General features: G+C 46.2%; 2 protein-coding genes across 2 annotated transcripts in view; one reads left to right on the forward strand and one right to left on the reverse strand.

Moving 5' to 3' along the window:
- Positions 1-2,403: 2,403 nt before the first annotated feature.
- MED8 (mediator complex subunit 8) lies at positions 2,404-12,041 on the reverse strand. The gene is made up of 7 exons (XM_036388228.2): positions 11,991-12,041; positions 9,239-9,357; positions 8,075-8,219; positions 7,620-7,760; positions 7,131-7,212; positions 5,924-6,172; positions 2,404-2,875 (listed from the first exon to the last, which is right to left on the reverse strand). The coding sequence occupies exons 1-7, from the start codon at positions 11,994-11,996 to the stop codon at positions 2,811-2,813; spliced, it is 807 nt and encodes a 268-aa protein (XP_036244121.1). The 5' UTR covers positions 11,997-12,041; the 3' UTR covers positions 2,404-2,810.
- Positions 12,042-12,073: 32 nt separating this feature from the next.
- SZT2 (SZT2 subunit of KICSTOR complex) overlaps positions 12,074-15,910 on the forward strand; it is a 53,047-nt gene continuing 49,210 nt past the window's right edge. Inside the window, exons 1-5 of the mRNA XM_054515698.1 lie at positions 12,074-12,111; positions 12,354-12,479; positions 12,639-12,812; positions 13,159-13,329; positions 15,163-15,294. Of these exons, the coding sequence (XP_054371673.1) occupies positions 12,082-12,111; positions 12,354-12,479; positions 12,639-12,812; positions 13,159-13,329; positions 15,163-15,294 (633 nt within the window). The 5' untranslated portion in view covers positions 12,074-12,081. The remainder of the gene's footprint in view (positions 12,112-12,353; positions 12,480-12,638; positions 12,813-13,158; positions 13,330-15,162; positions 15,295-15,910) is intronic.

Here is a 15,910-nt window from a genome sequence, read left to right on the forward strand (position 1 = left end):
AATTATCCTGCTTGGAAGAGATGAGTTCAAAAGGGATTGGATAAGGCAGGGGAAAAAACCACAAGAGTTCAGAATGGCAGCACATCCCATGCTCACAGGAAGTGTGCTTCCCAATCACCCACTTGGCTGCTGCAACAGTAGGACACAGCCTGAGCCTTTGCCCTGACCCAGCAGGTCACACTTTTATTCTGACACAGTGCACTGGGAAAGTGAATCCCTGTTGGACATGCAGACCACAGTGACAAGCAGTGGACCATGAATTCCACAGTGACTTTATGGGTAAAAGGCTTGTTCCTATTCCCTGTTTAAACATTCAAACACTAGCAGCGACTGGATAAAAGGTTAAAGTTGCTCTACATCTGAAATTCCCATTCCCACAATTAGAATAGCATGTCCTGGTCCAGCGTCCCAAGGGATACAGATGCATAAGATTTGGATGCGAGTCAAGAAATGGAAAATATGCCTTAAAGCAAAAGGGACTTTCATCAGTTCAGTCTGTCTTAAAAAAGGATCAGGAAAGCTCGATCATAATATCTGACTCCTCTGGTACTAACAACTCAGAGGCTCAGTTCCTTCCTGAGATCCACTGACTTGAAGGGAATTAAAGAAATGCAGCTTCAGTCTAAGGTGAAACAAGAAAAAATAGTTTCTAGAAGAACCTACCAGCCACTGTAGCAGGGACACACCAGTTTAAAATCAACTGTTTTCCTAACAACAGTGCTCTAATTTACACAAGAACTAATTTGAGGCAGCCTGTGTCATGCAGGAAGTTACGCTGGGAGCCTGGGAGCCTGGCCAGCCTCCCTGCTTTATAATCTACGGAAAAAAACCTGCCTGTGTTTCCCTTCCTGCAGTCCAATTGTGTGAAAGGTCTGGCCTGCCCCACTGGAGGCGGTTTTGGGAGGCGTGTCACTCGGGCTAGCGTGGGCAGCAGGCAGCCATGCCCAGCCTGTGTCCCGGGCTGCCCGAATCGCTCCAGGCAGCTGCTGGCCCTGAGCTCTGGCACTGAGGCATTTTAGCTTTATAAGGAAGCCAGTCTGAGGGGACAAAGCAAAGCAGAATCCTAGAGCTGAGGCTTCAAGAATGATGAGTGCCAAGGATCTGATACATACAGTATTCTGCCTTCCTTTCCAATGGAAGCAAGGACATGAGACAGAGCAGGGAACAGCCATCCCCTGTGGTTCTCATTACGCCACAGGAATAGCCCTGCAGGCTCCAATTCCCTGGCTGCCAGGCTTAGTTTTGCACAAACCACTGACACTGGAACCAGTAACCTGCCTCCACACCAGTTCCCTGCTGCAGTCAGTGGCATCCCAGAGAGCCAGGACCTCCACATTCATTAGGAGCAAAAAGCAATTCCAGCAGTCTGGCTGGGATGCTGCCACTGCAGACGGACTCATTTGTAGTGGAGCGGCTTTGCTATTGTATAAGCTGTTTATGCTTCCAGCTCAACTTTCTACTTCCCAGCTCAGTGCTTTTCAAGGGCCAGCATGTCAAAATGGGTCAATAACTGCCCTAGTCACAGCTTTGTGGACGGTTTTGTTTTGGGAGAACAGCTCACAGCCTCCACAAATAAACTGGATCTGATTAGCTCAGAGGCAAGCAGTGCAGGAGCAGCTGCAGGCTGTATCTGCTGAGTGGAGATTTCCTCACCCAAAGATTGCTGACAGATGCTATTGAGTAAAACACACTGCTGGCTTTCAACACAAGTCAGAAGGAAGTCCATGCAAGAGCAACCATAGGCAGGACATTTGTCCTTTAGGATAGTGCTATATGTACTGACAGGCTCCACGGGCATGTGCCCCACCCTTTTGTCTCACGGGAATCTCTCATTAGGCAGATTATATGTTACAGCTCAAGGGCATAAAGTAGAACAGGGATGGCTTCACAGTGCCCAGTTCCAAAGAGAAATGGGCCAGACTTCACAACCTGGCCTATCCAGAAGTGTCACAGTCCTGCTCACGTTGGAATACCTTTCTGAAGTGAAATACCTTTCTGAAGAGATAGATGAATCCTGAAGCAGCTAATAAACTTTATAGAAAACAGAAGCTGAGAAGCATGGAAGTGAAATCAGATCCAGCTGGGATTTGCTGCAGCATCAGAATACAAAAGCTCTGTGCTTCTGTTCCTCAAGTGCTGTCTCTTCTTGCTGTGGGTCTTGAAATAGTCCTTACCAGTATTTTGCTTCCTGGGGTAGAGCCATAATTGGTTTTTGATGCACAAGATGTTTGCTGCTTATGTTTGTACCCTGCTGACTTACTCTGCTACACCCCTTTACACACAGACCTGCAGCTCCAGCACTTGGCCTCCAACATTTTCAGTGTGGTTTAGACTGGAGCTGCTCTGTAGCCTTACCCAAAGGGAAATAAGAGTCCTTATGAGCCAAGAGATGGACACAGTGTCTCACAGTGAGGATAACAAGGTCTTTATTAAACAAGACCGAGTAAAGAAAGCACATACCAAGTGAACAAGCAGAAACAATGAGCTCTGTGCAGCTCTTCAGGGCCTCTGTCAGGAAAGGGTAGCGATCCTCCAGAACAGACCTGGAGAAGATGGCATCCATACCAGAAGCAAAGTCCTCTGCTCCGGCTGAACAGAGAAGTACTTGTGTCCAGGAGACACGGCCAGCAGCAGCTCCACACAAGCCACCCAGCACTAAATAAAATCCAGGGAACGGGCCTTATAAACCCTGTCTTCCCAAATATGGTGTGTGGATATGTGAAGGGACTTGGAAGTCCTAGAAGGAATCCAGGTGGGGTGCCTGCAGCAGTAACAAATGTGTCTGTTCCCTGGGTCTGGTTCATCTCAGCTCATCTCTGATACGGATGCATTGAGGCAGATTTTATATTTGTTTTTATGCCACTCGGCATTTTTCCTGCGGAGAGAAAAAAGAAAAAGCAGTACAAAATCAGTAATATGAGAGGACATTTGCTCAGGAGAACACAGGACTCACAACAACTCTGTCAAGGCTTTTTCAGTTCCACTCCAGGCTCATTTGCTACAGAACCTTCCAGCTTCTGACCCACCCAATCAATCTCTTGCACAAATTGGCATCTTTCTCTACTGACAAATCTCCTTGACGATTCCTGTGTCCCCCTGCTATCCCATTCAATTCTATTCTTTTTTCATCCTCAGCAATCTTTCTCTTTGTCAGGAGGCTCCTGCCAGATGTGTTAGACTTAGTCTCATGGAAGTTGCTGGCAGCAGCACACACAGAAGAACCCAGACTGTGTCCAGTTCCATTTCAGAAGGTCTCAGTAGCCCCTTCCCTGTAGCATTATTTATAGTCAGGGTGTATATATAAATTACTAAGCCTCTCTCAGATTTCGTAATTTCTTGTAGCCACATCCACCTCTTGGGCATTATTACTCTCTGCTGATACCAATCTTACATGGGAGTGTGTTCAAAGACATCTTACTAGCAGCTTACAGTAAGTGAAGAGTGTTAGACAAAACTGAGATGATCTGAAAAATAAACAATGATTAAAGAGCAGCACAGAGGGGTATTCAAAAAACACTCCTTCAGTGTCTTCAAATTGAACCAGAAAAAAAAATAATAACTTCTGAAAGTTAAAATTATAGTGCAGCAGGATGAGAAAAAATTTGATAAGCAAAAGCCTAAACCAATAAAGATTATTAAACTTTCTCAAACATATCCATAGTGGGTCACTGCCAGCAATGAATGGACTGATAGATATCTAACAGTAACTGATAGATACTAACAATCAGGAGACAAATACTGTTAGATATCACCCTAAAAGCAACAGTGAACCAAACTGTATGGTTAACCCACATCTGAGACACTGTGAGTGGTAGTGGTGTTCCCAGTCTTGAGGACAACCAGAAAAAGTGCATATAAGAGTGAAAAGGATGATCCAAGTTATAATTTTCACATAAAGTCATATTAAGGAGAATAAGACTTAGCTAAGGGAAAAACACCTAAAAATAGGTAAAGGAAGGAGACATGACAGATTTCCAAAACGTGAAAACTAGTATGCAGGAGGTAACTGAGGAATGATTATTCACCATTTCTCACAACATGGGCAAAAAAAGAAAAATGCAATAAAATTATCAAGCAAAATATTCAAACATCAAAAAGATTTTAAGCAAAATGTGATAAAGCTGTGGGACATACTGCCATAGGTGTTGTAGAAATCAAAACTAATCAAAACTCCTAATTCAATCAGGAGCTGCAAAAATTAATGACTCCTGGACCAAATGGTATCAAACCAAACTCTGGCTTAAAATCCCTAAAAAGCAACTGTGGTAAAGATAAACTTTGTTCTTGTAATTTTTCAGCCTCAGCTATGGACACTATCAAAAGCAGAATAGTGAGACTGACCTTTGCCCAAGCCCACTGTAGCTGCCCTCATCAAGAGGTACTTTCCCCATCACACAGGCCGGCCAAGTGCTCTCCTTACCAGCGCACTCTGCTAGGCCTGCAGAAGTGACTGTCTCCCCAGCCTGGATACAGTATCTCTGGGTATTCAGCCAGGAATCACAGGAGGTCTTCTTTGTTACCAAATTACAGTGGAAATTACTTTCTAACTCTTACATAAATACACATTTAACTTAGGATCAATACTGTTGCTCAAGTACACATCTGAACAACAATCATTATATACAGGCAAGAAAACATCAATTAGGATGTAGGATATCCTAAACTGCAATTAACATAAACATTCTGACAATACAGGGTTAGCCTGCAGGTCCCCCAGGCCAACCTCATTCCTGACAGCAGAGGATTTTTAAGTAGGAATACCAGAATAGGGCAAGCCTGCAGTGATATCCCTGCAGAATACCTATTCTGCTTCTAACATATTGTGCCTCAGGGCCAAAGAATCAGAGTTGGTATCCTCAGGATTAGATGTTGACTGATTTTTCATCCAGAAGTCTATTTATTTACTTCTTTTTCCATCTCATATAAACATTATCTGCCTATCACACACTAGGCAATGTGCTCCACAGTGTAATTATTTAGTATTCAGAAAAGTATCTCCCTTTCATTCTAAATCTACAAGTCCACATTTTGATTGGTGCATTTTCAGCAAGCCTCCTGTATCATGGGAGGCAAATGAGGCCTCCTGCAAATGAGGCAAATCATTCCTCATTTGCCTGCTGTATATAATTTGGGATTTTATATGCTTCCAGTTTCTTCTCCCTAGCCCAAAGCTATGCCCACTAGCACAGGAGATATCAGAACTGCCCATAATATTGCAGATGTGGGTACCCAATGGATTTACAGAATAGCCTAAAGATATCCTGTTTCTCTGTTCCTTTTCTAGAAATTCCTAGCATTTGGCTTGCATTTCTGCCCCATCTGAATACCCAATTATTGTCTTTACAGAACTCTTCTATCATGGATGTATTTCACAAATACAAGCAACTAGGTTAGAGTCCAGGTGCTGGATGTGTAGTCAAATTTCTATGCCTATGTATTTCACTTTATATTCAACGCAAGTGTCATCTACTGCTGTTAAACAAAGTCACTTTGTACAGGAAATCCTTCTACCTTTTTACAGAAAACTTTCTTTTCTTACCTTAAATAACTCATTATCATCAAACTTTTCCACTTTATTACCTACCCACAACTTAAATTTCACAGGAAAACCCCCAGTATCCCTGAAAACTACACTGTGATCTCTCTCCATATTGAGTCGTATGTTCATTCACTAAGTCTATTATTAAAACAGTATTGCAGTGGGAGTTAAGAAGTTGAAGCTGGTTGGCTGGGATCCACCTCACCCTCTGAGCCAATTCTAAACAGGTATTACTCCTCTATTATAACCTGACTCATATCATTAATGCCCAAAAGGAACCTCATACTTAGTCACATCTAAAAGGTGACTGGGGAAGAATCTCTACATCTGCATTTGTCTTTCCTGGTCCCTGGGTTTCAACTGATCTCAGATATGGAACTTTACCTGGCTGCCCTGCTGGTGCCATCTGCACTCCTGCCAGCATTGGCTGCTGCTGAGCTGGTGCACCTGTCATTGGGACCTGCTGCATGCCTGAAGCACCTGCAATGATGGCACCAGCTCCTGGCTGGCCTGACTGGACAGATGCCCCAGAGCCTGGGGGTCTCCTGTTTGACAGCCCTTTCCCAAAGGCCACAGCTGCTACCAGGGCATTGGTATCTGCAGGGTTGAAGGTCTGCTTGTTCTGTCGTAAACCTGTAAAAAAATGAAGTTAGTTTGGAAGTTATTTTTAGACTCGGCAATCAGGTCTAAAAAGTAGCATAGCTGGTCCTGAATTTACTTTTCTGCTACTTTAGTGCATGCAATAGAGATGAGTTTCTTACAGGCTGTCCTACAAGAGCCTCAGCAAGGTCAAAGAAGCTGCAAAATCAATGGACACTGGTGATCCAAGAGCTTTTTCACTGAGAGCAGGGCATAATCTGCTCATGGAAGGAGGACAGAGTGACCTAACTCCTCCATGCCCTTAAGAAGCTGCCACTAAAGGCTATTGCATGCTGAATCCTATGGCAGGTAACACTGTGAATCAGACAAACAATAGCAACATCTCCTTTTGGAAGCTCATAAGCAAGGGGTGTCTGCAAGTTTTTTTGTCACACATGTGCTCAGTTATACTGCTATTCCCAGATAGTAGACAGAACCTGTGCTCAGGTCCTGGGTCAAACATGAGAGTAAAAACAATGCCACTGCCTTTATGAGTAGTGTGTGGCACTCCCAGGAATAGTGAACACCACAACCAGAAAAGGTTGGCCATGAGCCTGAAGCACTCATTATCTAGACAGGATCACACAAGAGCCTGCCAACATGGGGACTCCTTCAGAACATAGCTAAAGGGTTTCTCATTCACTGCTGCTGCATTTTCACAGCTATTTTTATTAATTAAAGTTGATTGGGAAATTTTCTTGGTAGATCACTTATCACCTCCTCAAAGGTGGATGTGTCAAAGGGCTGGGGTGACCTTCACATTGCACCCACAGGCTCCCTTCTCAAATTAGGGGGCTCCAGGACAGCCAATCTTGCATCTTCTGGAGTGTTTTTATTTGTACTGCTCAACTGTGTTTCCCATACTTCAGGCTCTCCAATATACCTATTTTGCCTCTACTCTCTCAAATCTGCTGCTTAAACCCCACACCCCACTTCCACCTCAGTGACATACCTCCACTTTCAGATTCACGCTCCTCCTTATTGATTTTCTCCAGCAAATTTGAGCACATTTTGTTCAGACTTTGGATCTGTTTCTGCAAAATAAAAACTGTCAGAAACTGCCAGGATACCTCCAACTCAGTAGAAATCAGCAAATAAATGAACAAGCTTTCCTTTCCCCAGATCCATGTAACGAAATATAAGTGTTTTGGTAGCTGAGCTTAGAGTGCCCAGTGCTAATGCAGGAGGGCACTGTGGAGATGGGACAGCCTTCGCCTCTGACTGGCTGGAGGGCACCTCCTGTGAACAACCAGAGAGCTGGATACCCTTGTGAAACTGTGGAGGAAATCAAACCTCAGCTACGGTCAGCTGGAGAAACCTCAGACAGGAAAGGACACAGAAGAAAAAGAAAACTGTCAAATGGAAGGGTGGAAGAAGCAGTTAAAAGGCATCTCGTGCCCTAGGGGTAAGAGGCAGAAGTATCAAACCCTTCTTTACCTACCTGTGCTGCATCAGGGCTGATTCGAGCCGCATCTGTGATCAGCTGCTTCTCCTGCTCCTCCACCTCAGGGTCGGGCTTAGTTCGAAGGTGGTCGGGCACCACTTCATGGCTGAACACCGGCACACGCCCCTCTGTCTGCCTCTGCAATGGGCCACAAACCTCACTCAGAGCCTCTCCCTTCAGCCCAGCACCAGGCAGCTCCAGACCAGGGCACAGGCCATGGTGCTGAACAAGGCTACAGGGAAAGCCTTGATCTGGGGAGCCTTAGGAAGTTTCAACAACTTGTCTAGGAATTTGCACTGTGCCTGTTTAGTAACAGCAACATATTTATTAACAGCAACACCTCCTGTAAAGTGTATCCAGTGCAAGTGTTTGTAGGTGAAAACCCCGCAGCAAAGCAGCTCTCAGACAGAAGTACTTCTTGCCCTTTCTGATACTCAAGGGACGTGTCTTACCATGATCTCCTCATCACGGTCTGGAGACAGCACTAGTGGGATGATCACCTGGTTCCGCAGCAGCGGTGTCTTCTCATGCTTTAGCACTTTATTCAAGGTGTTCAGCTGTCCTGAGAGCAATGCAAAGCTGTCCAGAACTGAAGGCCTGGAAAAGCAAATAAAGAAGATAGAACATGGAAAGGGGATGTCACATAGGGCTTTTCTCTCTTCTTCACTCAAATGGCTGAGGAGCGAGGAAACAACACTGTCAGTCCTCAAATCAGTCTGCTCCGGACAGTAAGCAGTAAAACCTAGGCTGAATATGGAGGTGTGGACAAACCCCAGTCCTAACTGGAAAAGGCTCAAATGCAGCAAATACCTCAGGGACATTACAAGCAGTACCACTGAAAGTGGCAGTTTTGTGGGATTTCAGTAACACACACAGAAGCACTTCTTTCCTTTCACCACCTCTCCCAGTGAAACTCTGGAGCAAGGTCTAAGAAACAATTTCATTCCAAAGCACTACAGTCAGGACAGACAACATTTATAGCTTGGCTATCCAGACTAAGAAACAAAGAAGCTATACAACTGATAATCTTTTCAAGGAGGTTCTCTCCAGCTTAGTCTGTGCTGGATTCATCAACTCTTCTGCCTTCTGCAACATTAACTATAAATGTTAACTTGCTGTGAAACTTTGCTGCAGTGGCAGACACTAAGATTACCATATAGTTTATTAAGCTATGCTCCATATTCTCCAGGAAGAGAATGCCATCTTGCAAGGCTCTCAAACTGCAGTAAAGCAGAATCAGCAAAACACAAAAGCTCAGTTTATATCAGAGCCACAAAAAGCCAGAAGAGGTCAAGAAATGCAGAAAGAACCATTCCTCATTTTATAATGTATGTGGGTCTCAAAGGTCTTTCATCTGAGAACTTCTACTCACTGCAGATGCAAGTCTAGTTCCCATAAAATGTCTGGATTAAAAGGTGTTAGTGTGACTCTAATTACTCTACAGCATGAAGCCAATGGTTTTCAACTGGTTTTCTTGCGGAAGACGTGTAATGGTTCCTCCAGCACAAAGGTGAAAAGAAAATTGAAACCTATGGACAAGAAGCTAATGTTTTTTAATTAATCCTTTGAGCCAAGTCTGAAGAGCTCTGGCAGTGATCAACAGTGAGACACTTTACCATGTGAGTCGATCATACTCGTTCTCCAGCTTGTAGATAAAACTGACCAAGGAGTTCTTCAGGTCGGCCACCTGACTGATGAGTGCCTCCAGGGTCAGCTCCAGCTGCTTCTCCTCTCTCTAAAAAAAGGCAAGACAGACAAGGGAAGAGAACAAAGACATTGTGAATCCACACCCATGCATCCATGATCCAATCTGTCCTACAGGCAGCCTCCTTTTCAGAGAAAGCAGAGGCATTGGAGATAAAAATCCCATTATTTCACACTGATCCCTTTCCCTTGGGTCAGACTACTTAGGCAAGAGACTTGTGCCTGAGACAAATGCTTGGTCAGCTGTCCTGCTAAAGATCTGGATGAGTGTCTGAAGACATCACTTGCACCTACTTTTCACCAGATCAGGCAAAGTCATCAAAACTAGCTCACCTTTGTAAGTCACTTAAGCTAACCCAGATCAAAGCAAGCATTCCCTTAGCCTTTTCTGAAGCAGTTGTGGGTGCTGTGATACCTTCATCCAAAACAGTCTTTGCAAAATGAGTATCGGGACCGTGGACTACTGAAGACTCCAGTTTGTGTCATTCTTTACTTTCTGCCCATGTGACACTTTCAGCTGCCAAGGAAACTGGCAGCTCCTCCTGGCACTGCCCTCCCGTGACAGACTGGCACTGTACCCACACACACCCCTCACCTCCTGCCTTTTGCTGGGATTATATCGTTTAAGAAATCTTCCCCACTGACATCCCCTTCCGGGTGAGGGAGGATGGTGACAGACAATGTGTCAAGACTGGGGATGTGTTGCTGAAGACATCAAGGCATGTCCTTGACTCTTGCAAAATCCCTCTAAACTCTTATCTACTCTAACTTACTCATGCTACAGTGTTGTGCAAAATATAATTAAAGTCCCAGCCCTAAGGAACTGCTCGTGTAAATTGAGAACAGTACAATAATCCATGAGGAGGGTGGGACACAGCAATCAAATAATAGAAAGGGAATACCGATTGGAGAAGCAGATAGAGTGACTCACACCGTTGGCATGCTTGCTATTGGGTTTGTTGTTGCTCCGTTTAAGTACACTGGCCCAGTGTAAGCTTCATGGAGAGATTATCAGGCACCTTCCATGTTCATGAGAACACAACATTATTCTATTTTATTTGTACTCTGACAAGTCGGTAATCACTGATGGGACTTCATTTCACTTTAACCACCTTAAAACAAACAGCTGAATCAATCTTATTAAAATTTGATCCCCAGTCCATGGAGTGGACTCATGAACAGATTGCTGCTGGCTGTTCCACCTAGAGATAAAAGCACTCTCCTTCATCTTGCGATGGGACTAGTCAGTTCCTGTCCAATGAAGAAATGTGCCTGCAACAGTTTGTGTGCCCTGTGTTTGTGCAAGGAGGTTAACTACTGCCTGTGTTACAGGCTGGGCTGGCAGCCAGTGTTTTACTGCAGAGGTGCCAGGCTGTGCACCCACGGCCATTCCCCTGGCCCCCTGCCTGTGCTGATCCAAGAAGCCCTCAGGAGGATGAATGAAACCCCATTGCACAAGGAGCACTCTCACGGCAGCAGGGCACTCCAAGCCTCCTTCCCCAGGCTCTTCCCAAAGCCATCAGGAGCTGGAAGCAGATGCAAACTGTGCAATAAGCACACAGTAAGACTGGCCAGCGATTCCAAGGAATGCTGTGCCTCTCCAAGAGGACACTTTGAGGAGTTTGTTAGCAATGTTGAATTGGCCCAAGGTAGTAATGGTAGGGCTTATGGTTTTTTTTGATCTCCATATCAGAAGTACCTACTGATATGGAGGCAAAAAAAACTAAATCCAAAACCTGAGAGGTAAAGGTGAAATTTAGAGTAGGTAAAAGTAAAACAATGCAGGCGGCAAAACAAAGTAGAAAAAAAAAATCCTGACTGGCAAAATAAAGGGGGAAAAAACCCCATGACTTTCTGTATACAACGACGTTATCTCAGCTGATAACGTTGTAACTCTACAAGATCTCAGGATTATCTGAGGGTAACCCATGAAAACATCTGCCCAATCCTGGAAAGGCAAAGAAGTAAAAGCGACCACAGGAGTTATTAGGAAAGCAACAGAAACTAAGCATCATTATGTCACCACATAAATACATCCCTCCTTTACATCTCGAATACTACATATCACTCTTGTACCCCCAACTGCAAAGGAATAGAGTAGGAATATGTACTGATAAAGGCAACGAGGATGATGAATATTCATAGTTCCAGAAAAAAAAAAAAAAACAAAACCAAACCCAAAACAAAACAAAACTTGAAAAAAACCAAACTGTGAAAAAGCAGTAAAAGACTACTATGACTAAGTGGCTGAAACAAGGAGAGACAATGTAACAAGCTCTATAAACGAAGAATAGCGGGACAAGCTGTTTTCACTTTCTTTTCCAGCGGGACAGCCAGAACATCTGTATGAGGCCAGCCAGCTGCGCTTTCAAACAAACTAAAGGAGGTGGATCTTTACAGCCTGTCAACCTGCCCTTAATGCTCTTTTCTTTGGACAGTGCGGATGCCACAAATTCACAGCATTTCATAATTAGGTTCTTTTCCCATTAACAACGTTTCATTCAAGCGGGTCGGGGGCACTCAGCCGCACACACGCTCACCCCACAGCGGTGCAGCAGCAAGGGGCTGTGCACAGCAGAGCACCGCACCGGCTGCTCGGGGACGCGCTCGCCACCCACGCAGGCAGCCGCAGCCCCAGCCCGGCCCCGCTCCCCCGGCCCTCACCTGCATGGCGGCGATAGCGGCGGCGATGGCGGCGGCGGCCCCGCCCCGTGGTCCCGGGAGAGCCGCACTTCCGGGGCGGGGCCGCGCGGACATGGCGGCGGCCGAGCGGCCCGACGGGGAGGTGGGTGCGGGCCGGGAGGGGGCTGGGGGAGCCGAGCCGAGCCGAGCCGAGCCGAGCCGAGCCGAGCCGAGCCGAGCCGAGCCGAGCCGAGCCGAGCCGAGCCGCGGGCGCAGGGGACACGGCCGCCATGGGGAGCAGTGGGGCCGGCGGCGCGGGGCCGGAGCAGCCCGGGGTGAGCGGCGGCGCGGGCGCTGTCCGGGGCTGCTCCGGGGGTGACCTGGGCCGCTGTGCTCCCGCCGCAGGTGGAGGAGGCAGGGCACGTGTTCCTCCTGATGAAGAAGGACTATCGCATCTCCCGCAACGTGCGGCTCGCCTGGGTGCTCAGCCGCCTGCACCAGGTCATCCGGGCCGTGCCCGAGCCCGAGCTGGTGAGTTGGTGCTCAGGGCTGCACGGTGTCGCCGCCGCTGGTGCTGCACCACCCAGCAGCACCTGCACCCTGCAGGGCATTTGAGCCCCTTTGCTTTCTCTGAGTCTTCCTTTGGTGTGGCTTGATGTTCTCTCATGTTCCGTTTGCTTGTTCTGGCAGGTAAATTCAGAAAATGAGCTTGATGTTCTCAGCATCCTGCCTAACGGGTGGCAGCCAGACGAGCCGGTCCAGCCCAGGCCCTACCTCCTCGTGCCCTCTACACGGGTCACCTTCCTGGCCCGCCAGTACCGATTTGTGATTGAGCTTGATCTGAGCCCTTCCACGGGGATTGTGGTAAGAGCAGAAACTGCCTCTCTCGGGGGTGTTCGGCATTAAAACAGAACCCCATTTCTATTTGCTGAGAAAAGGTTTATTGCTCTCAGTGTCAGTCTGAACTTTTGCAGAAGTCTTGCTTTTCCTGGGAGGGAGCCATGCTTTACCCCTGGCTGGGAGCTTAATGTCAAGTCCTGCTTCTCCATTGGATGCTTAACGTGTGACTTCCGTTTACAGGAGTTGTCACTTTAATCCAGCTGCCATTGCAGAAGGATGTTTCCTGTTGGCTCTATGCAGTGGGACAACCACCAGTGAGACTGAAGGTCCTAGGAGATGAAAAAGCTGTTCCCTTTCTCTGTTTCTGTAGGATGACTCAACGGGGGAGATAATTTTTGATGAAGTGTTTCATGCCCTTTCCCGATGCTTGGTGGGATTGTTGAGACCCTTTCGTATCCCCGGTTCAGACATTATCTACCAGCCAGAAATCTTTGTCACCATCCAGGTGTATTCCTCCATCATTGGCTTGCAGTCCCACCAGGTAAAGTTCAGGCTCTGCCTTGGCACGGTGTGAACAGCTCGCTGTGCTGTGCAGGTGTCCTGTGAGCACAAGGGAAATGGGGCAGGTGGCAGCTGGGCTCTGCTGTCTATTATACTGCAGGGTTGTCTCACTAAAACATGTGGCCTGGCATGATGCAGAAGTGTGTGTGAGCAACTTGTTCTTGGGAAAGAAGCAGAGGTTTCTCTGGAGAATGCTGCCCTCAGGCAGGATCTTAGAATTGGGCCACAGGGAATATTTGCTTCATGTTGAATCAGTGCTTATTGTTGTTGTTCTTGTTTTGTTGTTTGGGGGTTGTTTTTGTTTTTAATTTCTGTTGATTAATTATTTTTGCCTGTTTTAATTAGCTTGAAGCATTCAAGAAGAGCTTGTATAAGCTTGTCTCCCTATTCCAGCTCTGTAGCAGAGATAATTGCCTCTTCCTACAAACCTTGGTTTTTTTTGCACTGGTCTGAATATGCTTCTTCTTGCTGAAGGGAGCAGCCAACCCCAATATTGAGATTTATTAGTGAGATTTTACTTGTGTCGTGGCAGGTCTGTTTAATAAATTTGAGTCTGGTTTATGGGGCCAGTGTTGTTTTTGAAGTTCATCCTTGATCTCTTCCACCTTACAGTATTTTCACATAACTTACGTGTTTATGATGGTGTATTTCATCCCTTTGCTAATACCAGGGGAAGTGTGTGGTAACAGGAGGAGCCTGTTAGTCTGTTTGTTCCCTCCCTCTCCTTCCCCAGCCTAAGCCTCCCCCTCCCTGCCTAAGCCTTCTGCCAGGGTTTTGTTGTACCTGAGGAGTGTGGCCATCACTTTGGTCTGTTCTGAGGTGCTACTGGAGTAAGTGCTGCAGGAATTTGTCTATTTGCCATTGATGTTTTGTGTGTCATCTTGTCCAGCAGTCCTGCAGACCATCATGCTGTGTCTCAGTATCTCCCCTATTTACACTATATTGAGCACTCTGAAGTTGCTACATTTTTTTTTCTTTGGATCTCTCTAAATTCCCACTTTGTATATGAGGCCATGAACTGTGATCTCAGGAACAACTGGATAATTCTGTTTCTTTTATGGAGGAAAAGGTGTATGTGTGTATGTGTTGCTCATCCAGGAAAGACTCTCTGTGGTGATCATTTATTTCTCCTGTGTCACTGTGAGGTCTTGCCCATATGAGGCTGAGGGATGTGGGTAACATGCAGCACCCCACCAATCTGCTGAGGTCTTTGTCTGCATGTTGTCTCTTTGTGTCTGGGTGTGGACAGGGATTGCCTGTACCAGGGTGACATCTGTAGACACAGGTGTCATGCCTGTCACCCTGGGGAGTTTCTGTGGTGGCAGGCTTACTCTGTCACATCACTCAGCTTCTTGTAATGTCCACTCTTATTGTTTCTTTATTTTAATTTGCTATTCCCCTTGGAAGATAATTTGATCAGTCTATAGGTAAGGTAGATTAGAACAAACAGGCCTTCCTTAGAAGCATCAGACTACAGTTAATGGTTTTTAACAGTGATCCCACATCACTTTCTCCTAATAACTGATCATCCTGGAGAAAGTCAAATGAAGCAGAAGTTTCTTGCCCAAGAAGGAGATTCCCCAAAGTGTCACATAAGCATCTGCTGTGGCATGCAGAGCAATTGCCATGAGGTACCTCTGCTCACAGGCAGCTGCTTTTGAGCAGGAACAGAGAGGAGTGGCCTGTGCTGTACCTGTGCTTTGTCAGGGACGTGTTTGACCTTCACTGTGTAGAACTGTGTTCCTGTGTACCATCTTGGGGGCTGGTGCTATAAAACCTTAACTTGATGCCTGACACGTGTGTCCTTGGGCAGGTACTGTTCCAGGGCTGTCAGCTGGATGAGACGAAGCGTGAGGCCTTTCTGCACCAAGTTTACACACAGCTCTGTGCCTTTGAAAACAAAGTGGCAGAGATGCTTCAGCAGCAGTATGAACCCAAACCACAGGTAAGGAGGGCAGGGGTAGCTGGGCTCTCTTGGCTTCCTGGAGATGTGCACTCTGAAACCCCTCTGAGGTGGGGTGGCAAGAGGAAAAACAGCATAGGTGTGCAGAAGGAACAGCTAAGCAGTTGGTGAGATAATGTTGTGGGATCCAGCAATGAGACATGAACAATGAGGAAGCAGAACCATTAAGTGTTTAGAAGGACTGGTGAGGATGGTTACCTTCCCCAAAGTTATTGTGCTGTAAGACAGCCTGACTGTAGGTCATGGGAGAAATAGTAGGATGTGCTTTCTCTCTGAAGAAGGTGGAGGCAGAGGTGATTATGTCCATGTAATTAATCTATAAATAGCTGTGAATATGCCCTTGTTACATTTCTTGAATGAAAATACTTCTTTGTTACCATGAAAACTGGCCATGAGCTGAATAAACAGCCAGGTTTTTTTAAGTTCTCCTTGAAATCTGTGACAGGTGCTGCTTAGTAGCCATGGATATATGTATCAGCAAATTAATGACAGAGTCCTGGTATGGTGTGGGTTGGAAGGGACATTTAAAGATCACCGCCCTTGACCTGCTGGCCATGCTGCTTTTGATCTTCTTGTAGTCAAAGTCATTGCTTTCATG

The sequence above is a fragment of the Molothrus ater genome, chromosome 9 (genome assembly GCF_012460135.2).
Source record: "Molothrus ater isolate BHLD 08-10-18 breed brown headed cowbird chromosome 9, BPBGC_Mater_1.1, whole genome shotgun sequence".
In the NCBI taxonomy this organism is placed as follows: domain Eukaryota; kingdom Metazoa; phylum Chordata; class Aves; order Passeriformes; family Icteridae; genus Molothrus; species Molothrus ater.